Below are 25297 nucleotides of genomic sequence, written 5' to 3' on the forward strand. Positions count from 1 at the left end.
GTGTATTGATGGAAATTTTCTAAACATATTTTTTTGCATGGGTGAAATTAGCATGTGGAGAAATTCAAATTTTGATAGTACATGTATCAGTAATGAGGCTTAATCTACTCAATCATATGTGTTGAAGAAGTCATATCGAGTCTAAAACAAGTCTCATACAAAGTATATCTCACAAGTTTCATTGAGTCTAAGGTAAATCTCATGTAAGACAAGTCTCACAAGAGAAGCAAGCTCAAAAGAAAATTTTGAAATTTAAGGGGATGTTTCCTAGTTATGTTTTGTCCCTTTAGTAGGATTCAATTAGCAAGTTATATTGTGGGTGTGATTGAGAACTTTGGGAAAGTTTATTTTTAGTAGGATTCAAGTTTTATTCCTTTATAAAAGGACATGATGTAAGAGAGAATAACATCTCTCTCATATTTTTCCTCACATATTAATCTACACGTGCACCCCTGGGTTTTCTCTTTTCTCACCTCTCATTTCCATGGTTTTTTGAATAAATTGGACTCATTTTAGTATATAAAGGAATCGCATCCACCCTCTTCATGTTATTGGATAAAACTCAAAGGACCAACTCAATTCTAATACACTTACCTTCGATAAGGGGTGCTTCTTCTTTTTTTTTATAAAAAAATATTGAATTTCTAGAAAAGAGAACTAATTCATTTACTTAATTATTAGTGAATACAATGAGTCTCTATTTATAATAACAGAAACGAGTAGAATCAAATTATAATTAAACTACTCGTATCTTAGTTGCACTTGACTAATATAACTAAAACACCATTAAATTGAAACTCTTTTGTGAGAACTCTTTCCCATGAGACTCTTAGACATCTTCCATATTAATTCTAGTTTTGCGATACTTCTTATTATGAGAGTCATGTAAGACTCTTCCATACTTGTTCTTCAACAAAAACTAATAGGGAAGAATGAGTCTCCGTAAATAAAGGAGAGAGAGAGAGAGAGAGAGAGTTCCCTCGTCATAATTTTTTTTAATTTATTTTATATAGATTTAAATACAAACATCATTCAACAATTTAATAAAACCCATCAATCTTTACAATTTTATAGAGGTCCAATTTGATAACATTAACAATAAATAGTCCAATTTAGAAATGGATTCTTTTGTTCTTTCCAACTCCTTTCAACTCGCTCTGACTCTGATCACCGGACCTGTTTCTTTATCCAACTCGGTCGATCCGACCCAGATTTTCAAAGTCGGGTCCCGAGTTTGGTTTCTAACTGTCGGAGTCCAACACACTGGGCGGGTCCGTCTTCGCTTTTGTTTTCCGGGCTGTCTCTACTCTTGACAGCCAAGTAAAATACACGAAAGCATGGGACTAGACCCGCACTTTTAAGCCGTTTCCCGGCCGGCGCAATTTAACGCCACCGGTACCAACAGCGTCGTTCATTGTCGGCGAATCATCAACGAGGCGTTTGTGATTTCCTTGTTGCCTTCCCAATCCTCGGCTTTCAGATCTCTTACGTCATTAGCTTTGCAAACCCTTCAATTCCCCTCAATTCGTCTCGACCCTGGCTTCACAATGATTCAAAAACTTAGTGCAGAATTTTCAGTCTCAGATCTATAGCTGTTTGACCTTCTATATATATTCGTTCTCTTTATTTTGGATATCCCCATGGCAACTAGAAACCGTACTCCGTTATATAGAAAGTATAGAGATGCTCTGCGGCACGTACGCACGCCGGCGAGTACTTCAGCTTCTTCGTCCTCTGCCGGTCCGGTTATTGAAATGGTTAGCGCTTCTCTTCTGCACCAAAATCGGTCATATACTCCTCTCAGCACAGAGGATCCCGGAAATTCGAGGTAGGAATGCCTTATTTTCATTGTAAAAAAATCAGGCAGAGACCCTATTTTGACCCTTTTTTTAAAAAATTTTCCGCTGCTAGGTAGATAATTTGGATCAGGACGTAGTTTCGTCTTGGTCGGGCCGCTTTTTCACTATCTAGTGTTAAGATGCATTATGATCGTCATTTAGCTTTCAGTGTGTGATTCTTTGTTTTCTTGTGAATAATTGGATGTCGGCTGCGAGAAATGATTTACTCTGATAATTGGATATGACTTTAGTAACTCATAATGTCAACAAAGTTTAACAGTTATTGCAACGCCTTTGTGATAGCTAATTCAAACTGTTTACAATTTTATGATAACTTAAAAATGATCTTGCTAAGGATTAGTAATGTGGTTTAGGAGGATCACAGCTTCAAAAGTTCAGAATCATCGGTGCCAATGATTTAATTTACCTCTGAAAATACAACAAGAACACTTTGTCTACTTCTTAACTATAGGTATGAAATAACAGACTCAATAAGCAAGTGTATTGGACCCTTGCTCGTTGGCACATCAGGCTTTTCTTTATATGATGTCTCACGAGTGTCTAGGTTCCAGTGATGTAAAAAATGTAAGGAAGGAATAAATAAGTAAAAGAAATGAGACTTAATCTGCAAAAATAAAAGTCAAACACTTAATGAAATAAAAAGTAATTCAACAAGGAGAACCTTGGATTTTCCAGTTCACTGTCTAGTACAGCCTACAAAACGAAATAATTCCATCCAAGTGAGTAGATTAAAGAAGTCAATGGATTGTTAGAGTAAAAGCTGGTATAATTTTCCATGAATACACCCAGCTGGGGCTGTTTTTCTCATTAAAATTTTCCGTGTGTTTAATATGTGGCACTTGCTCTGGCACGTATATGATGAGATAACATCCTTATGTAGCTCTCCACATGCAACACCTTATGCTGCTAATAGCATTTCCAATGATCCAGCAAAGCAGGCATATCTCTGCCCTCTCTTGTATATGGGAAATCTCTTCCCCTTGCCGTTGTTCCCTGATGCTTGTTACATTATTCATAAGTTTTTAATGAAAATTTTAAAGTCCCACACCTTACTCCACATATTGTTATGCTTGGCAATAAGCCTAAAACCGGCTTAGATTCGAGATTCGAATTTGTTTCGGCAGGCTTGAACATGCTCTACCTTGTCCAAAAAGGAGTCTGAATTTGAATCTAACCTGTTGAAAATTTATTTGGATAGGACCTAGACATAGGGGGCTTTGACCCGGATCCGGCCCTACTCCAGGTCCAATATTGATGTCAAAGCATTGGTGGCTGTTTGGAATATTATGATTTCATCAGTTACATTTTAATTTTATTGTGTTCTTTCTAAAACCAAAATTGTAACTTTATCCCTTTAATATAAAACCAGGTTTTAATTGTTGAAGAGTACATATGGAAGAGTCTTATATGGCTCTCACAATAAGAAGTCTTACAGAGCCAAAATTATTATGGAAGGAAGTCTCAGAGAAGTGTTGTAGTTAAAAGGTGTTTTAGTTATGTTAGTCTTCTATTTATGTTCAATTTTTTAATTGTTCTGGGACTTATCTTTTAGTGTTTAACTTTAAGTGTAGTTGAGATAAGTGTAGTTTAATTGTACTTAGATTTTACTTATTTCCTCTATTATACATAGAGACTCATGTACTCAAATTACATCAAGCCAATTAAGTTTTTCTCTTTTCTAGAAATTCAACATTAATGATTCAAGATACTTTGAATTAGCAATAACAATACATATACCTTTACTTTATCTTTATTATTATTTAATTTTATTTTGTTATTGTTATTATAACTTCAATGGTTCATCCTAGTCTAAAGAAATTTTATGTTTCAAATGCATGATTTAAATAAAAATAGTATAAAACCCAAAGCCGATCTGAATTTGAACTGAACCCGTTATTGGCGGACTTGAACATGATCTACTTTGACTGGAATTGAATGGAAGGGATCCAATTCGGAATTCTTATCTGAATCCAAATATGATCCATTAGAATTTTATCTGGACAAACTCTAGCCTAAGGGGGTCCACCCAAATCTGATCTGATTCTAGGCCTACATGTATGTAGTTTGGCAGACTATATTGCCAGTCCTAATTGTCAAAAAGGGATGTAAATGGATCAGAGTTCAACTTATGTTCAAGAGGTTGAAGTGGCTGCCATGATCAAGTGAGATGTACTGAATATGAAAAGTTAAGAGGAGAATATGAGCAAGTTGAAAATGCAGGTGGAATATGTAAAATTGTTATCTGATCTTCGGAAATAAAAGACTGCAACCCACCCATGTCTGCAACAAAGAGAATCGATTGTTGCATCTGCTGTTTTCCTTCTTTTTTTCAATCTTGTAAAGGTAAGCCTAAGAATTTGTAACTGGACAACCCTTTTAAGCTTAAGAATTTTTTGATATGCATATGCCTGGATTCAAATGCTTTTCAACTTAAAAAGTTGTTAATAACCTCTTGCATCCTGTTAATATTTCATGATGCAATTGCTAGATTGAAAGAGCATATATGTATGCGTAGTTGCTAGATAGTAAGAGCATATATCTGTGTATACAATTGCTCGACAGAAAGAACATATGTGTGTGCATAGGTGGATGTGCATACACCTCACACCCAGAGAGAGGGAAGGAGTGACTTGAAGGGCCTTCTCAATAACCTTCTAATCAGTATTCAGCTCGAGTTGGAAAATACAGGGAGTTGAAGGGCCTGCTGGAGTAGGAGGGGTTATTAGAAATCATGATTTTATAGTTTTGCTTTATTTTTCGGGTCTGATGGAAAGCTTTGATTTTGCCAAAGCTGAAGTCGAGCCCTTCCATGGAATCAAAATTTGCACCAAAAACTTCTCCGCTCCTCTAGTTGTTGAAGCAATTATGATCAGTCTGATGGAAGAAAACTCTTAAACCCCGGTGAATTGGGGGTGTAGTGCTCCAGGGCTTAAGTCTCATCAATGGTCCAATGGTCTTAGGTGTAGTTTGCATATGCAATCTTCAGAAGGAAAAAAAAAAAAAAGCTCTTCACCCCAAGGAGACATTTATTTGAAAAAATCTTTTTAAATGGTGGTCCTCACGGAGACTTGAACATTTGTTTAAAGACATTGTGGATGCATGTAGCTATTTTATATTTTGAGAGAAGCTATTTTACAGGTCATCCATCAATAATAGTTATGGTCAACTGATCAACTCTCTTCCCTAAAATTCTGAGGCTTAGGCTCATTATCTCCTTCACCTTTTTTTCCTTTTTATTTTTTTAATAAACTATTCTCCACTTCACGGAAAGAAAGTTTTCTAATTGGTGGTCTATTGGGGAATCATCTAACATCCTCAAACTATCCAAGTGTTTTTTCTTGACTGTTCTGTGAAGTCATTTCCTATTTTGCTTCCTAATTTTGCTGGACAGCCACCCCAACATTCTCTTTTCTGCCACTCTCATCCTCTATAGAGGTGTCTCTTCACTGTCCAACACTCCACTCCCTAGAATGTGGCTTTAGTATATTATTTTGCATCATGTGCCTATCGCATGGCATTCTGCTCACTAGTCTCCACTTTAGTACTCTGGTGTTTGTCCTATATGCTACATCCTCCTCAATTTTCCCTTTCCTCTCGAATAATTGAGCCTAGGTAATTGATGAGGTTTCATTGGAGAGTGGCTTGCTCCGCATATCTGCAACTTGTCAAAGTCTTAGATCAATCTCTTATTTACTTGCATCCATCATATTTTTGTTTCATGTGCATTTACTAATTTTATTTAATAACTGGATTGTAGAAAAACAAGAAATTGAAGTCATAAAGGGAAGAAGAGAAAAGAGAAGAAGAGAGAAAGAAAGGAATAAGAAAGCAGCGTGAGAGGCAGCACACAGTTTTTTATATTTCTGAAGTGAAAGAAAGGATAAAAAGACAAGAATGCCCCTTAATACATGAGCTTATAATACACTCATTATAAGACCAACAAAGTGAAAGAAAACAAAAAAAACTTATAAGCTAACTTCCTACAATGTTGTCACTGGAGTAGGTATTACATAGGTAAAATGATCAAAATACCCTTAATTACATTTTTTATGATTCCCCTTCCAGTGGGGTTGCTAAAAAAACCTTACGTATGGCATAACTAGCTTTCCTTACATAATGATATCTCAGATAAAACTTATAAGCTTAACTTCCTACCATGCTATCACTATGAGTAGGTATTACATAGGTAAAATGATCAAAATACCCTTAATTAAATTTTCTAAAATTCTCTTCCAGTGGGGTTGCTCAAAAGACCTTACGTATTTCATAACTACCTTTCCTTACATAATGACATTTTAGATAAAATGATAATCAACTTCAATATGCTTCACCTTCTTATAAAACACCGAGTTGTTTGCAATAAATATAGTTGTCTGATTATCACATTTCATGACCATATGCTCGTTAACTTGAAGTACCATCTCAACTAAAACTGATTTTATCCACGTGAGTTCACTCACGATATGTACTATGGCTCTATATTCGGCTTCTTCACTTTATCTAACTACCATGCCTTGTTTCTTGTTGTTCCAACTGATCAAATTACTTCCCACATAACAACAATATCCAGTTGTACACCTTCTATATGATTGTGACCCAATATAGTCAACATCAAAATATCTCATATCATCAATGTTAGCATGTGACTTATACCACAATCCTTTTCCAGGAGCAACCATTTAAATACTTCAAAATTCTATAGAGAGCTTTTAGATGTATTTGGTCTTGTAACCGTAGCATGTAGTAGCTTCCCAACCAAATGTCTATACTGTGTTTTGTCCCTAAGCTCTGAACTCGTGTTGTCAGGAAGGGCAAGATTAACTTCCATGGCTGTCTCTAGAGGATAGCCACCCAAAACTCCACATTCCTTTAGCTTATCCATCACATACTTTTGACTTTGAGCTACTTCAATTCCAAGAATATCTGCCCAAAATTCTGTTTGAAATGTCTTGCTAAATATTCTTTAACTTCCTGAATCCCTTATAATCACTTCCAGATAATACAATGTCATCCACATACACAACTAGAATCACAACCCCTGACTTCCTACGAGGTACAAACATAGAGTGAGCTTAATGGCTCATAGAAAATCCAAACTCCATAACCTCTTTGCTAAAATTTTCAAACCACGTTGTGGGACTCTATGGAAGACCGTAAATAGCCTTCTTCAACCAGCACATTTTTCCTTACTTCCCTTGAGCAACATACCTAGGAGGTTGCTCCATATATTCTTCTTCCGACTCATCATCCTTTATTTACAACCATTGAGATCAAAATCCGAATAGAAGGAAGTCTAGCAACTAGGGAGAATGTTTCAAGTACATCTATTCCAAAAGTTTGAGTATACCCTTTTGCAACCAACCAAGCTTTGTATCGGACAATACTCCCATATACTTTATACTTGAATGTGTGCACCCAACGATAACCCACAATAGCTGCACCTACAGGTGGATCACAAAGATTCCATGTTCCTTGAGATAGCCAAAACATTCATTTCCTCATCCATAGCACCTTTCAACTGAGGCAAAGCAAAAAATCATTCTTTGAATTACATAGAGAATACGTAGACAAGGACATGGGGAATGACTTGTAGGAAGGTGACAAAGGAGCTCAAGACGCATATTTTGAAATGGGATGAGAGGTACATGATATTTTAGCTCATTTGATGGCAACAAGTAAATCTAAATCAGAGAGAACACGATCTGTAGGTAAAGAGAATGATAGTTAGAGAAGAAGGTCATGAGTCTGGACATTAAGTGAGAGAGAAACATCTGATGTTGGTGGCAAGGCACGTTGTCGTCTATGCACCTGTAGTGGCTTTTCTTATGGACTTAAGGTACCTGTACTTGGAGCATCCATAACATCTATAGGTAAAAAGGCTATCCAAATGTAAATTAGACAAAGACGGAAACTGATCAAATGACACAAAGTATGGAGTATTTAAAAGATTGTCTCATCTACTGACACATGTTTTGTGAGTGATGGGGTCATAACACTTTTATCCCTTTTGATGACAAGGATAGCTATAGAAAACACACTTTACAAAATGGGGAGATAACTCATCAGTAGAGTAACTGAACAAGTGAACAAGTGAACAAAACAAGTAGATCCAAACACCCATGGTTGATTATAAAAAAATTTGAAATGAGGTTTTAACACGTGTATGGGAAATTTTCCTTGTAGAATATATGATGGCAGTGGAAGCATGGTGGGCCCATGACCCACAGGTCCCAAGATTGGAACCTGGCTCTAATTCCATGTAGAAAAACAAGAAATTGAGGTAATAAAGGAAGAAGTGAGAAGAGAAGAAGAGAATAAGAAAATTGCATGAGGGGCTGCACACTGTAGGGGTGGAACTTGACCCCTTACAGGTTTTTATATTGCTAAAGTGAAAGAAAGGACAAATAGACAAGAATGCCCCTAGTACACAAGCTTTTAGGCTAACTTTCTACCATGCTGTCAGTCTACTAGGAGTACGTATTACATACATAAAATGACAAAAATACCCCTAATCACATTTTTTAACATGGATATTGCGAACAATAAGACCATTTAACATGATATGTATATTTAATTTTCTGTCAACTAACGGATTTGCTACATATTAGTTAAAACATGTAAATTTTTTATGGACTCAATAATTGAGTTATCTGTGTTACTTATCAGTAACTTGATTGGATTGATTGGGCCTTTTGTTGAAAGGCCTCATGTAGGGGTTCTAGTGTGAGTTCTTGGGTTCATCAGGCTGCATTCCAAAAAAAAAAAAAAAAATGCTTGGTCCAAAACAAAATTAAGAAAATTTATTTATTTTTGAAAACATCAAGTTATGAGAAAATCTTTTTGGTTGGTGAAATGAAAAAGAAAAATGTGAGAAGAAGAAAATTGTTGCTTATACTTGTTGGGTTTCCACATAATCGACATCAGTGGCACTTGTGTTACAGCGATTATTTTGTTGCCTAAGGAGTTTCTATGGCATCTAATTATGTTTTCAATGTGTAGAAAGGAGGAGTCTCTTTGTTTGTGCTAAATATCCAAAATAAGATGGATTCTGCTTCCTTCTTCCCTTATTGATTGTCCATCTCTGTTTATATTGCTTTTATAACCTAGACACGTGTGGCTATATCTCAATTGAATGCAAATTTGCTATTTCCAGACTTTCTAAGTGTGATGGTTGCTTAGAAACTTATCTGTGTGCTATCCAAAATGAGACAGATTCTGCTTCCTCCTTTGGTTGTCCATCTCTGTTTATGTTGCTTTTATAACCTAGACACGTGTGGCTGGATCTCAATTGAATGTGAATTTTCTGTTTGCAGACTTTCTAAGTGGGTTGGTTACTTAGATACTTATATGTTTGCTTCACAGACAATATTCTTTTTTTTGTTAAACAATTGATCACTCTAATAGTAATCTGACTAATTGAAAACGGTTGTGAGCAGTAGAGGTCCTCTTGCAGTCGGGCTACCTCCTGCTTGGGTAGATGTTGCAGAAGAAATATCTGCTGATATGCAACGTGCACGGGCCAAAATGGCAGAGCTAGTCAAGGCTCATACCAAGGCTATAATGCCTTCTTTTGGAGATGGTGAAGAAGATCAACATGTGATTGAAATGCTTACACAAGAGATAACAGATCTATTGAAGAGGTCCGAAAAGAGATTACAGAGACTTTCTGCTACTGGCCCATCTGAGGATTCAACTGTTAGACGAAATGTGCAGGTACAGTTACAATAGATTGTGGTATATTTCTGTATTTTTTTCCTCGAATCCTAATTTCATACTAGCTGTCTCGCTATTCCTATTTCTGTTACATTTGCACGATGTTTATCCTGTAGTATTGAGCCAACAACGTAGTTTGCCTAAAGAAAAAAATTATTTACCTTTTCACTTAACCTGATCCAACATCCTGAGCTGAAGCAGACCTGATATTTCCAAGTCTGGGCAGCTATTTGCTTCGAAACTTGTCAACCAGGACTGAGTCTACCCAGTCTCTTTAAAGATACCCGTCGAACCTTTTTTTTTAACTCAGATTGTTCTTTTTTGGAAAGTTGTGCTGATAAAACTGTTGGGTTTCTTTTACAGCGATCACTTGCTAAGGACCTTCAGGACCTTTCAATGGAACTCAGGAGAAAGCAGTCTGCTTATTTGAAGCGACTCCAGCAACAAAAAGACGTACGATGCTCATGCTATAGTTTATGTTTATATATTTGTATCTGTTGATTTATTTTCCTCTTAGTGGTTATATATCTATAGGACAGCCTGCAGCTCTACTGGTAAAGTGCCTTGCAACCTTCCATAAACCAATCCCTGCTTTACCATTATTCCAGGGGAAAAAGAAAGAAAAAAGAAAAAAAAAATTTAACACCTTAAGACAAATCAGTGGCAGAGTCTAGTTTGTTTGTTCATCCTTGAAGGTTGTCTCCTGTATTGTTGTAGTGATGTTTGTCTATTAACTGTTCAATGTCTTTCAGGATCCAGATGGAGTTGATTTGGAGATGAATTTGAATGGCAGTAAATTTAAACAGGAAGATGATGACTTTGGTGATGAGGTATGATGATGATATTCTCTATCCTTAATCATATAAATTTGTTGATCATTATTCAAAAAGAAGTTGATTATCATGACAGCATCTCCTTCTTTTTTTCTTTTTGACCTAGATTCGGGAGAAAGAATTAATTTGTACTATTGTTCGTGTACCGAATTTCTATTTGGTGGAGACTGGGTTCTCTTACGTGATTTGATGGGTTTTTATATCTGTTCAGGGTTTCAGTGTCCTCCAAATGTCAAAGCTGAAAATAAGTGAGGCATTTACAGCAGAAAGGGAGAGAGAGATTGCACAGGTTGAATACCATTAACTATGACTTATGCTTCTTAGAGATATAAATTTATCCTGTTTAACCTGTGTTTCTTTATTAGGTTGTGGAATCAGTGAATGATCTCGCACAAATCATGAAGGACCTGTCGGTCCTCGTTGTGGATCAGGTTAGAAGCGAGAATCTCTCTGAAGCATCATACTTCTTTGTTTTTCCCAAATGCCAACTGAGCTGATTTTCATGTGCAGGGCACCATAGTAGACCGGATCGACTACAACATCCAAAATGTCGCTGCAACTGTGAAAGAAGGTTTCAAACAGCTGGAAAAGGTTCTCTCTCGCTTCTCCAATCTATCCATCAATCTAATTATGCTTTAGATAGCTTTTCTTATTGTATCCAAATGCAGGCGGAGAGAACTCAGAGGAAGGGGGGGATGGTTATGTGCGCCACTACACTTATTATCATGTGTTTCATTATGCTGATCCTTCTTATTCTCAAGGAGATATTCTTGTGATTCTCACCTGCTGCTGTCAACATGGGATTTTTTAGGAAGTCTTGGCTACTGCCACCCCTGTAACATTTACATATTCGAGCCAGCTGACAATTTTGGGGGTTAGAAAATCTGATGATCTTTATATAGTCAGGGAACTGCACTTTAGTGCAAGGGTTATTGCAGAGGGGATGGCAGGAGTTATATTTGTTCATTACCTTATAGCAGAGAGGTTGGAAATTCTTACGCCCCTTGTTTTTGGATATTCTATAACATTTTTTTTTCCTTCTTGTTTTCTGGGGAACACGATTCTTGCTTGTAAGGCCGATTCTTTTATGCAAATATTATATGCAATAAAATGCACTCTCTTGTCAGTGCCATTGATGGTCTTTAACTTTTATGTTTCTATATTTAAGAACCGGACAGGAGATGATCACTGAAGACAGCAGTTCCACCAATATTTGGCCGGGTTAAGAAATGTATTATGGATACATAAATTACATCATTTTGTTGATGATATTGAAGAAATCAGCTTCGTTAATCTATAGAGAGAGAACCCATGGTCGGGCAATGACCGGGATCACTCTGAAAAGAATAAATTCCAATACATGAATCATGTCCTGCCCCAAATCAGGAACCCCACTTTAGTCACAAAGCCAAGTCTGAGGCCTTGAAAGATCTTTCAACGAGTCCTGAGATTGGAATTTTCAGTTCAAAGGTCATTTTCTGTAATACCAAAGACAACATATTTACATCTGACATGGCTCTGTGAGCTTCCCCTAGTAATGGAATTTCATAATGCTCCCGAAGCGATTTTAGAGAAAAGGAGGAGAGCTTTGATCCTGCCAAAGAAAAACACAACTGCTCTAATCAACATATTATATCAATAGATTCAACAATTTCATCCATTGGGTCAAACACAATTTTCTATCTACTCTTTTCAGACGAGATTCATTTCAAGCAAGTTGGTAGTAGCATTTGGATCTTGAGGAGAACAGTATGGTACATGAAATTATCAAATTGGAAAATCCGATCCTTTCAAATTAACTTTAGGACCAATGAAATATGTGGCAGTCAAAATTATAAGATTTCAAAGACATGAGAAATACATCTCGTCACAACAAAACTGAAAATTAGAAGTATATGGTTTTGGTTGTTTGTAAATAAATCTGCCTGTGTGCTGAAGAAAATTGTTTATGAAAATGAACATGATAACGATATATGCATGAAGATCAGTTGATTAAAATGAAGTTAAGTATCTTCTGGTTGACAGAAGAGGAAGGCCATTATGACAGAGAGAGTATATAAAGATAAATAATGCAGGAGAAGGATTTACAAAGTTGAATTTGACATGTTTGTATTATGCTGGAAGAGGAAGCAGAACAGATCCAGAGGCATGCTGGAACATAGGTGAAAACTCAAGAATTAAATACTACAAAGAAACAGGGAAAAATAAACAAACCATCAGGCTTCACCAACAGGCGGGCGAGAGGAAGAGTGTCCACAAAAAACCAATCAGAAGGAATATCCATGGAACAGCGACTGAATTCCTTGATAAGAAAGGGCACATCAAATCGACGTCCATTATGGGCCACCCAAAGAACAATACCTCCTGGCTTTTGGCGGCTTTGTACATACCGCACCAAAATTGGGGCCAGTTCTTTCCACCTAACATAATATTAAAAAATAAATCTGAAAACCAGGAATAAAAAGAAAGGTTCTTGCATCACCTACACCTTACTATAGAGGAAGCATAGGATGTCATAATGGCAGATGCAAAATCAGGTTGAATGAAACTAGAACTCATGCAAGCTTGAATTTCTAAAGACAAAGGAAAATTAAAGATAATTTTATTTATTTTAGTAAAATTAAAATTATGTTAAAGCTCAGCTGATGGTGAAGCAAGATATTTGCAGTTTGTCCAACATTACTTTCATTTTAGACCTTAATTTGGTCAAAACTAGGCCAGTGAGAAGATATGTCTTGACAATAGAAAATATTAGTCCACATAATTCAGAACAAGCATACCTTGGAACATCATGCCGATTGACCATATTAGTGCTAATACCATGAATATCAGTATTTGCAACAAACCTTTGAGGATTGACTAGAGTCTGAAACGTACTATTCCTTCCCCCAAATAAATCTTGAAGAGCAAATTCAATAATCCTATCATGACTTCTTCTAAATCCTGTAGTTTCGATGTCAAAAACCAGGACTGTGATCAGCTGGCTCAACTCCGTTCTTTCTGTAACCGATTGTTGAACATCACATTGTTGAATTGATTTAAAATTTTGAAGCTCTGATTTATTCACATTTGCTCTTGATCTTCTCTTAACCGTTCCATCCAGTAGTTCCAATCTAATATTGCATGGTTTATCATTCTCCAGCTTCTGGTCCCTTGCTTTTACTTTCATCGTCAGAGATTGAAATGTCCATCTCCCAGCATCCAGAATTTCCCATCCTCCGGACGTGCCGATTCTAAGCAAATTATGATTTTGGGAGCTCACAAGAGTGTTTCTTAGATTACTACACCATATACTCGCAAACTGCATTGTTCCAGGCAACAGATATCTTCTCAAGAAAACCTAGACTTTGCATCAATTTGGCAATTTGGAAGGAGAGCATGCCTGGACCATACCTCACAATTATAACTCTGTGTGATCCCAATCTAAAAAGTACAGAGAATACAGACCAGTCAAGACGAGCATATATCAAATTGAAACCTTGTAAACCACTATAACAACAAAACCCACATCAAGCTTTGGAAATGGTAGAACATGCAATAATATTCTTTAATCAACAAGAAGATGGAGCAACAAGAAAACAAAAACTCCTTTTCAACAAAAAATAAATAAATCAGAAATTACTTCGCAAGACTGTGATCTAAAACATGCAACAGAGAAAAGAAAAAAGATCTTTCAGCTTAAATGTAGCATATCAAGCTCGAAGTCACCAATCCAGCAACTCGATCAATAACCATTCCCGCGCTTCATGTACTTTATTATGTCTCCTTCATGAATTTTTTTTTCATTTTTTTTTTTTAAATTTCCTTACACAACACAGCAGACATATAACCATCAAATAACATGTGCCACTTGTTTGAATAGCAATGCCGCAAAACCTCCGTATCCACGAAAATGTTTTAAAAAGTTACAAAATCCAAAAGTACCGCCCCTCCAGAGATGACACAGGATGTCAACTGACAGAAGATCACAAAATCATGCAAAGAGATGGCAATCTTCCCCAAATTTAAAATCGTGACTTCTCCAATGACTAAGAAAAAAGAACAGGAACAGCTCGACCCATATAAACTGAGAAGAAACGAAATCAAAATGAGAAAAGAAAGTACCTGGTGAATGGTGATAGAACGGGAGGAACTGCATCAGTGGAAGAAAGACCCTCCGGCTTTATAAACGAAAAAACGGTTTGAGTGAAGTAAAAGGGGAAGGGAAGGAAGGAATACGAAGAGGATATTGCGGAAATAACACGTGTAAAAATGAGGTCTGAGATACTTGCAGCGGATCATGGATCCTCCTCTCCGGTGCCCAACACGCAAACGCAATCTATCTGTGGGCCCAATTAGAGATAGGCCCAGAGATCTTTACACGTTTCAGAAAGCACCAAATTCTCTGGGTCTCGGTACCATACTGTCCGTGTACGCGTCACGTGGCATTCATTACATCCTCTACTCTGGGAATATTCTGAAAAGAATATTCGATCGAAATATCGGATAATAAAAACAATATATAAATAAAAGAACGAGTTACTTTTTATAATATATATAAATAGATCATATACTTAAACAGATAATTAAATTAAACAAACATGATTATTACCAAGGTATAAATTATATAAAAATATAAATTAAAATAAAAAAATAACAGTAATGAATGTAATAAATAAATAAATAAATATAATATTTTATTATTAACATAAGATATATTTTATGTAGTATAAATTAATAATATATTTTCACAAAATAAATAAATTATTAGTTTAATTAATGATAAAAATATAATAATTAAACAAAAATATTTGATCAATTGTATACTTTAATAATATTTTAATTACCACTCTTAAATCACTAATTTAATATAGTAATAAAAATAGTGAATATAATAAATAAATAAATAAATAATATTTTATTAATAACATAAGATATATTTTATGTAGTATAAATTAATAATATATTGTCACAAAATAAAAAATTATTAGTTTAATTAATGATAAGAATATAATAATTAAACAAAAATATTTGATCAATTGTTTACTTTAATAATATTTTAATTACCACTCTTAAATCATTACTTTTTTATAGTAATAAAAATAATATAAATAAATATAATCATTAGTTCAATTAATTATAAAAAAATAAATAATTAAACTAAAATACTTGATCAAATGCTGACTTTAACTATATTAATTACCACTCTTAAATCACTAATTTAATATATTAATAAGTATAATAAATAATAAATTATAATATAATATTTTATTAATAACATAAAATAGATTGTTACATAGTATAAATTAGTAATATATTTGCACAAAATTAAAAATCATTAGTTTGATTAATTATAAAAACAAATAATAAAACAAAAATACTTGATCAAATGATGACTTTAACAATATTTTAATTACCGCTCTTAAATCATTAATTTAATATAGTAATAATATAATAAATAAATATAATATTTTATTTTATTAATAAAATAAGATAGATTTTTACGTAGTATAAATTAATAATATATTTACATAAAGTGTTTGAAGAATAACTTTTTTTAAAAATGTTTGATTCACTTCTTAAAAAATCGACAAGAATTCTTAACTTTCAAGATTGGGATGGTAACTCAATGGTCTCACAAAGGATCTTCTAAATAGAGGTTCTCTGATTCGAATAGGTACCTACTAGTATTAATTTTGTGCCTTATTTTTCAATAAATGATATTTAATCAATTTTATGTGTTTTTTTAGTTGATTAATAATTACTTTGTATTTAAAAATATTATAATTTATAATGATAAATAATATATTATTTAATATGGTCTCTTATCCTAAAGTTTAGAACTAGACTTGTAATTATATTTGTTTTTAATATTACTTGTTTTATAACTTCATATTATGGAAAAAGTATAACAATAAATATGTAATGTTTTGTAATGAAATTATTATAAAATATTTAAATTTAATTAGCATTATAAAAAATAGATAATGACATAGATTATCATATATTAGGAATAAATATTAAACCACATTATAATTATGAAAAACCTATAAAAATAAAGAATAATAATGCAACTTATAGTAAAATTATTGTTTAATTGTAGGTACAAGGTATAAAAATAAAAGAAAACATTAAATATTAAAGAACATATTAAAAAATAAAAAAGATATTAAACTTAAAATTTTAAATATATATAATTTATAAGTATTACATGTCAATAATAATTCAACTTAAAATTTATTACTTAAACGTAATTAATTTTATACAAATGCTACTGTATTATGATAACATTTATAGTAAATATTCAAAATGTTTAGATAATCCTTTTAAAAATGGAGATATTTTCTTATTCTTATATATTTTTAATAAAATTTATATTTATTTAAATCAAACAAAGTCAATTAAATTTTGATAATCCTTTTAAATTTTTAATTTTCTATGTTGTAACCTTTAGGGCATGTTTGGAACCCACATAAAAGAAAAGAAAAGACGAAAGAATGTCCTTTGACAATACAATTCTTCGAGAGAAAAAGAAATATGAGAGAAACTTACTTTAATAATATTTTAATTAACACTCTTAAATCATTAATTTAATATAGTAATAAAAATAAAGAATATAATAAATAAATATAATATAATATTTTTTAAAATAAAAGAAGATAGATTTTTACATTATATAAATTAATAATATACTTCCAAATTTGTTAAAATTATTAGTTTTATTAATTTTAAAATAAAATAATTAAACTAAAATATTTGATAATGAACCGAATTAATAATGAGCGAGAACTTTCACGAGCTGAGAGGCATCCCGATTCACCCACTTTACTCATGGGCAATGGTGTGTGTACACTAATGCATCCAGGTCACGTGATAATGTAATCTAATTCACTTTCACTAGACCTAAATATAAGTAACTTATATTGGTTTATATGTATCAAAATTTGGCCAACCCACTGAGTACATGGGGCGAAAAAGTTTCTTTTACGGTGGGGCCCTTACCCACTCACTGATTTGGACCGAAAGAACTCTGTTGGCCCCACCCATAAGAAGAGTTTAAAAAGGGAAAAACAGCTTCAAACTCTGTTTTAGATTGAAATGTGATTAACATCATATCACCTTTTCTGTTGTTTGCTGTGTCCAGGGTGGCCTCTTCCTTCACTTCTCCCCACTTGGTTTAATTAATTCAATTAGCCTCTTTCCTCTACGTTGATCTTTCCATCAACCCGGCCACTCCTCGACTAATGCTTCTCCTCTTGCCCCTTATTACTTGTCGTATAAAATGTTCCGAGAGAGGACCAAAGGAAAGACTTCAGAGTTAAACACCCAACAAGACCACTCAAAGTTCAGTAGCAGAGCACTTGTAAACTACAAACAGTTACCACTATGTTGGAATATTTGTTTGTATCGATCGGGTCAATCCTTGTATAAGATCCATAGGGTTACTTTCCTAATAGATTTTAGCCTTTTAGCTCACTAGTTTCAACACGGTATTAGAGTAGTTTGGTCCCGTGTTCAAGTCCCGCTCCCACCGAATTTGTACAAGGTATTTTTGGTGAATTTATCATAGATTTTTTTTGTGAGTTTGTCTATGGATTTTCTCTATGCGGGCAAGTATTGGAATATTTGTCTGTATCAATTAGGTCAATCCTTGTATAAGATCTATGGGGTTACTCTATACTAGCCATCCGATTTCACATGTTTGTGAGTAGGAGTTGCGTTAGGTCTGAGACGAGAAACACATTAATTTAACTGAATTTGGACGTCGAGATTATTAACTATTTCAAGCCTGAATTAATTCAAACACTTAAAAGCCGCTTTCTGCAAGACCAATGAAGATGACACTTGTCAAGCCCCCAGAGAAAGTTGGACCACCAAACGCATTTGTTTAATTCACGCGTGAAATAGAGCTCGCGGTTACACATATTCCTTTTCCCTTAAAAGCTCCCCCGGCTCTGTAAAAACGCTTTTCACATCAGACCGGGGACGACGGAAACCGTTGCCTAGCTTGTACGTATAGGACTCTCAAAGTCAGCCGACGTGGACTGTCGCGACACGTGTAAACCTGGAGAGGGAGAATATACCCGAATTACCCCGCATCTCGGAGGCAGCCGCGGGTTTACGGGGCGTGCCGGTGGAAGGGAGCTTTTGTGGGGGATGACGTGGCGGTGGCTGACTGACGGGCGGGAGACCGCAAGGGCGGAAAAAATCTTTGACGGATATCGTTTGTTGGGGCAGGCGTCACGGGAACCCGCGAGTCACTTCGAGGGTTACCCTTTTTTTGTTTTTGTTTTTACTGTTCGAGATGACTTTAGAAAGAGAGATTTTGGATTTTTACTGCGTGGGTTGACGGCGTTAGATGGGAGGCGGGAATTGGTTGGCTGGCGTGGTTTGTTAGCTGTGAGCTGGATCCACTTTTATCGGAGAGTAACCAAAGAAGAACCCGAACGACATTGGAGAGAACTGGAGCTCAAAAACAGTCTTCACTCCCAAATCTTCTCCAGATCTAACCGAGTCTTCCCTCTTGTCTCGCGTCTCTCACGAGTCTCTCACTTCACTAGTAACGGCAGGAAAACTGATAGTCGAGACCACGGGAAGCAAGAAATGTGATCTTTTCCTTCTCCTTTGGTTTCTGCTTCCGCTTCTCTCCTCTTCTAGTGACCTCCGCAGTCCGCAGTGTTGGAATTATGGCGTCTCTGTCATGAGACGCGGTCCTAGTTGATCGCGTTTTCCAAGTTTCAGATGCGGGTGGATGGTGTAATTCTTTGAATTCGTCTGTTGAATCGATTTCCGATTGAGATGAATACGGACAGTAACGCGAGGGCTGCTGTCTCGACGGCGAGTTCTACAGGTAGCCGGAAGGGGGTCGATGGTATTCCGGATCAGTTTCCGGCGGGACTTCGGGTTTTGGTTGTTGATGATGATCCTATTTGCCTCAAGATTTTGGAGAAGATGCTGCAGAAGTGCTTGTATGAAGGTATGGATTGTTCTGGGTAGAAATTCGTGCTTTCGTGTAATTCGGTTTTTATTTTTCTTAAATGTCTCTCGTGTGTTTGTAGTCTTTCTTGTTTGTATTCTTGGATGATTCTTGCATCTTTGATATTATTGTTGCATCCGATATTTGTCTCAAAGTCTGACTAATTTATGACTTTCCTTACCATAACGTAACTCTTCAGACTTTATTTGAGTGACCTTTTAAACCGCAGACCTTCCTCACTGTTACTACTGTTAAGACTTTTTCTTTGTTATTCTGTCAGGAATCATATACTTTCACTGCTTCATATCCCTTTTTCATAAGTGTGCTATTACCCCTTTGATTTGAGCCTTTTCCTATATTTTCTTTTGGCTGTGCATGAACCACTTGAGAGACGATCTTTTCAAAGTTTTTGTCGGTACTTCTCAAATATGTAGGTGAGGTTAATTGTCCCTATGTTTGTGCAGTTACCACTTGTTCTCGTGCTGTTGTGGCCTTATCAATGCTTCGAGAGCGGAAAAGTGGATTTGATCTTGTTCTTAGTGATGTTTACATGCCTGATATGGATGGATTTAAGCTCTTGGAGCAGATTGGCCTTGAGATGGACTTACCTGTTATCAGTAAGTAGAAATCATTTCATAAAAAGAGAATGCACAAACAACAAATAACTCACTTATAACAATCTTTGTCCCAGTCCTGATATTTATCTCCAAAAAACAGTGATGTCTGCCGATGGTGGGAAAGATGTAGTTATGAAAGGTGTCACTCATGGGGCTTGTGACTATCTTATAAAGCCTGTAAGGATGGAGGCCATAAAGAATATATGGCAGCATGTGCTTAGGAAGAGGCAAAATGAATTGAAGGATCTGGAGCACTCTGGAAGTGTGGAAGATAGTGATAAAATCAAGAAGGCATCTGATGAGGGAGACTATGCATCTTCAGTGAATGAAGGGAGTTGGAGAAATTCAAAGAGAAGGAAGGATGTTAAAGATGAGGAAGATGAAGGGGAGGAACATGAGGACTCATCAACCTTGAAGAAGCCAAGGGTGGTTTGGTCGGTTGATCTCCATCAACAATTTGTTGCTGCTGTCAATCAACTGGGAATTGATAGTAAGTTGCCGCTTTGATTTGTTGAGAGTTGTTCAACACAGATGGCCCCCTTTTTTTTCGTGCCATTTTCCTGATATTGTTTTAATTTCAGAGGCTGTCCCTAAGAAAATTTTGGAGCTAATGAATGTTCCAGGGCTTACAAGAGAAAATGTTGCAAGTCACTTGCAGGTAGTGCTTTTATCTCTTTGAAGTCTGTAAATTGCAAATTCTTTTAATGCTAAAAGTTGATTCTAATATGAAATCTCTTAGCTTCTGTGAGTAATGTTACCCTATTGGTTCTCCAATATGGGTTCTCTGACACAGCAATCTGATTGTTAAGGTCACAAATCCTCATTTTCTTGGAGTTGGACTCAAGGATTTCCTGAAATGTAGACATTCCTATCATGCCACTTATTTATGAAAAGATACTCGCGTGCGTTTGTCCATTGTTGAGTCTAACAATGTGTGTGAGTTTCTGAAGATTGGAACTGTTGACATTTTTCCTCATCAACAAATGGTCTTATGTCCTCACTTATAAGTGATATTTGACTTCTTATAAAAATTGGTATGTAACAGTGGAAACATTTTTTTTTTTTTGACACTTGAGATGGCCTAGCTAGATTACTTGGTCAGAGAAAAAGATGGTCATCTACACTAGTTGAATTCGTGTCTTCTGATTCACTTGCTACTGCTTTTGTGTTCACAAACCAATTATTTTTGTGAATAATTATCTTTTCTGTATGTAAAAGACTCAGCTTTTAAAGATAATCTTGACTATTTCTGTGTATCTATCATCCCTGAGAGGCAGCAAATAAATAATACTGTTAATGCTTTGATACTGCTCAAGGACTAAACAAAAAGTTTTTTTTTTTTTTTTTTAAATCATGCTCGAGAGTTTCTTTTGATTGGATAATGACAACTAACAAATGGACACAACTTGGTATGTTATCATCATCTTTAACTCACATGAAATTTTCCTGCTCATCTACATGTAGATTTTGATGATGCGTGCAAGACAACATGGAAATGCTCTGCTTTTTACTCTAATTTCTGTTTTACCATGCATGATATACTCTAACTGTTCTCATCAGTTTATATTTAGGTTAGCTTGTAATCTTGCTAAGAACGTCTCTTTGATGTCACTCTTGATATAATACAAATAGAGATTTGTTTATTTATAAGATAATTGAAATGGAGATACTAATTGTTTGGGTCCTTTTGGGTGTGATCTGTAAGAGCTAAAACCTCAATTTGATGCTGCAGAAGTACCGTCTATATCTTAAAAGGCTCAGTGGGGTCTCACAACATCAATCTGGACTTAGTGCTCCTTTTGTCAGTCCCTCAGATGCACATTTTGGTTCACTTGGTTCATTTGATGGACTGGATATTCAAACTATTGCTGTCTCAAACCAACTTCAATCAGAGAATCTCATGACCCTGCAAGGGATTGGAAGACCAAATGCTACTACTGGTGTGGGCATGACTCTTGTTGATCAAATGAACCTACTTAATCCTGAGTCACAAATCACAAACTCCTCAAAACTGAGATATGGGGCTACACAGCAGCAACTAAGCAACAAACAAGTGAACTTACTTCATGGTCTTCCAACTGCGATGGAACCAAAGCAGCTTATGCATTTGGGTCAACCCATACAAACATTTGGAAGTATGGGTATTCAAGTTAGTGGGGGTGGATCAAATGGTTTTCTTAGTTTACTGCCTCAAAGAACGGGTACATCTCACATGGACCACATCCAGGGTGTTCCAGGGAGTAGTTCACTAGCTATGCAGGCAGCCCAGCACAGACAACAGGGCCCTGTCAATCAAAATGAAATTCAGATTGATATGTTGCGACAACAAACTTCAAGGGGGCAATTACTGAATGAAATCGCAGGAGGGCATGCATCTAGTCTTCCTTCTTCCATTGGGCAGCAAATGCTATCTTACGATATAGCAGGTCGGGTTCTTAGCAGGAATGATTCTGTCATCAGTGGAAGAAGTCCATCCACATGGGAAGCTGACTTCAACAATAATTCTTCCTATATCTCAGCTTCCCAACCTTCTATTAGTTTTCCTGTCGCACATGGTACAGAATTGCCCGGAAATGGTTTTTCCATAGCCGGTACAACCGGATTATTTCAAGAATCTATACAGACTGAAAATTTAGACGGATTGGAGAATGGAAATCACGTTAAAATCAGTAGGAGAGTTATTCCAAGCTACGATATATTTAATGAACTTCAAAACAAGAGCCAGAGTTGGGAGTTGCCAAGTGCAAATCTGACTTACAACACAACCCAAAATGTAAGCTTGTCAAGCAATCCTGATTTTGGATTGGGGAATCAAGGTTTCGCAGGCACAAAGAAAAATGGGCTGAATATAAACGAATGTGCAAGCCAAGAGGGTGTTGCTCCACTTCAGAACAATCTCTCAGGTGATGATTCTTTCACAATAAAAGCAGAAGGGATACCAAATTTGGGTGGTGATAATATGCTTCTTAATGATCAATTTGTTCAAGATGATGTTCTGACACCATATAAACAGGTCAGTTTTCTTCAATCATAGTATAGGCACTTTTTGGTTTCCTTCTACCTTCTTATATTTATTCAGGAATTATATCTCTAGAGAATCATAAAGGTCTTAGGTAATTTATGTCTATAAAATGGGCATGCTCAAAAAGTGAAACAAATCTCTCTGAACAATGCAACTTCTGATTTGACCATGCACAAAGAACTCTTCATTTTCTTACACTGGATTGGAATTTGGAGAGAGCGTGGATGGTTTAAGTGACTGGTCTCATGTTTTCTTTCTGTAACTACTTGCTGATCATTATTAAATATTTCTCTTCCTTTTGGTTTTTTATTTTGGGTGCAGCAACAACAAGAGGGTATTGGGCCAGTTGAAACAGAATTCAGCTTTGATGGATTTCACATGGATAACATTTCAGCATAGACTGTTTCTCAGTTAATGAGATGCACACAGATTTTTAGCTCATTATATGGGACTTAATATACTCAATGCTGTGCAAGGCATTCAACTTCAGATATTGCATGGGTACTCTCCATGTGCTTCCTTTTTCTTTATTAAGAATGAAGTGTGACTGTAGAGAGGGTATTTCAGTTTCTGACATCTCATGAACAAGAAACTCATGCCTTCAGAGGTCAATGTGGGAAGAGAGAACTTTGTAAAGATATCTGCATGCTACCCGAAGGTGTAACATGCAAAGTTTTGACTGCTTTTAGTTTGGAATGGTAAGAAGATCTAACTGGGCTGGTTGTGGAGGTCTGTTGATGTTGCTTCCGTAGTTTAGTGTAGAGGAGGGAGGTGGCACAAAAACTGCTTAGTTTGCAGAGGTGGAAGCATTCCTTACTTATAAAAACAGTCGCGTCTACTATTCTTATTAGATGTAGATAGGCTTGTACAGAGGTTTGGTTTGCTTGCTGAAGACAGATGTGGCATTTTTTAACTATTGTTGACTTGGGCATTTTTTAAGGCTCTGTTCCATTGGTTTATTATGTGAACCCCAACCCTGATTGGGAATTTTCTGCTGTATTCTCTGAATTGCCACAAGACGCCCGTGGAAAGTGGAAAAAGTATTCTTGTTAGATAAACTATACCTGATTCCTAGTGTAGGGACTAACAAAATCCGAGTATATTGTTTGCTTTGTGAATTTACTGAAGGATAAATGGTTTAATTGGACAGATAAACAGAATAATAACAAAAGTTAACTTTTAAAAAAAAGTATATAAAATTAATAAAATTGGAAAAATCACATTCATATGCACAAAACTTAGGGCAATGTCAATTTAACGTAGAATAAAATCATTTAAAATATTACAAAATCCTTGAAAACGTACAAAAATAAATTGTAGGTGGTTTGAGTATTCCAATAACTACATCTGAAAATTTAAATTATGTAGACGTGATAGTTTTAAATTCTAGTTCATAAAAATGTTTTTATTTAAGTTTATTAAATAAATTAAAAATAACCTTTAAGCCCCAGTCAAGTGTTTTTTTTTTAAATAAATAGAAATTTATAATGTATCTGATAAATTTACATGAAATAAAATGTCAAATACAAAATTACCCTAAAAAGTTACCTTGTGTTAAAAGTATTACAACATCAATATCAATTGTCAAATACTTATTCAAAAAGATTTTATATGGTTTTCCAGTCCATCTTGGATGGAAAATCTTACCTTAAAAGTAATATGATTTTCTTGATAAGAATTTTCAACTAGAAAAATGTTTCCAACAAATATGAGGCACTATTAGTCATTGAAAACATATTTCTACTAGAAATGATTTTCTATCGTTTCCTAGAAAAGACACCAATAATATGGCCTTGATATAAAATCCTATTAGTGTCTAACTAAGAAAGTACTTGATTTTTTATTTTTTAAAATTCTTATAGCTATCAATGTATTTTCAAATGAAATAGATGAAAACTATAAATAACTCTAATACATTGTCATATTTATCTCATTATTTTTTAGTAAAATAAAATGTCAACAAATCAATTATTCCACTGTATAAATCATCCAAAATTTGAGTTGATATAGTTAGTTTATTTCTCACCATAAGGGTGATTAATATTTTCCTCCAAATCATCGTATCTTCTTCTTAACCTTATTCAAACTCTACATCATGCCCAGTAACTTTTATCGTTTTTTTTTTTCTTCAATTCCTTCATCACTGTGATCTGATTCGATTAGCAGCTTCATCCAGACGTCTTCACCCCTCATCTCTGCATTTTTGGTCCCATTCTCTTTAAGTTCTACCCAACAGGCAGGGTTTTTTTATAGTCATTATCTTCCTTTTTTTTAATCTACTTGGTTTGGAGGCGTTT

At 35.2% G+C, this 25297-nt stretch overlaps 3 protein-coding genes across 4 annotated transcripts; 2 read left to right on the forward strand and 1 right to left on the reverse strand.

Moving 5' to 3' along the window:
• Positions 1–1349: 1349 nt before the first annotated feature.
• On the forward strand, positions 1350–11583 carry LOC137958515 (syntaxin-43-like). Of its 2 annotated transcripts, none has more exons than XM_068805571.1 (8): positions 1350–1828; positions 9296–9572; positions 9936–10025; positions 10325–10402; positions 10617–10694; positions 10771–10836; positions 10916–10996; positions 11074–11583. In XM_068805571.1, exons 1-8 carry the CDS (start codon positions 1641–1643, stop codon positions 11179–11181), a joined length of 966 nt encoding a protein of 321 aa, XP_068661672.1. In that variant the 5' UTR covers positions 1350–1640; the 3' UTR covers positions 11182–11583. The 2 variants fall into 2 exon arrangements, with proteins under 2 accessions (XP_068661672.1, XP_068661673.1); XM_068805572.1 differs by having other exon boundaries at positions 9299–9572.
• A 4-nt stretch (positions 11584–11587) lies between these two features.
• Positions 11588–14566, reverse strand: LOC137958516 (exonuclease DPD1, chloroplastic/mitochondrial-like). Its single transcript, XM_068805573.1, has 4 exons — positions 14510–14566; positions 13186–13828; positions 12620–12825; positions 11588–11999 (listed from the first exon to the last, which is right to left on the reverse strand). Exons 2-4 carry the CDS (start codon positions 13710–13712, stop codon positions 11806–11808), a joined length of 927 nt encoding a protein of 308 aa, XP_068661674.1. The 5' UTR covers positions 13713–13828; positions 14510–14566; the 3' UTR covers positions 11588–11805.
• Positions 14567–18861: 4295 nt separating this feature from the next.
• LOC137958514 (two-component response regulator ARR2-like) lies at positions 18862–24019 on the forward strand. The gene is made up of 6 exons (XM_068805570.1): positions 18862–19361; positions 19826–19978; positions 20079–20468; positions 20560–20636; positions 21711–22991; positions 23322–24019. The coding sequence occupies exons 1-6, from the start codon at positions 19184–19186 to the stop codon at positions 23397–23399; spliced, it is 2157 nt and encodes a 718-aa protein (XP_068661671.1). The 5' UTR covers positions 18862–19183; the 3' UTR covers positions 23400–24019.
• The last annotated feature ends 1278 nt before the right edge of the window (positions 24020–25297 follow it).

The sequence above is a fragment of the Aristolochia californica genome, unplaced genomic scaffold, assembly GCF_029961685.1.
Source record: "Aristolochia californica isolate CCGP_79_NKW_82.1479 unplaced genomic scaffold, dmAriCali1.0.hap1 SCAF_3, whole genome shotgun sequence".
NCBI classification, from domain to species: domain Eukaryota; kingdom Viridiplantae; phylum Streptophyta; class Magnoliopsida; order Piperales; family Aristolochiaceae; genus Aristolochia; species Aristolochia californica.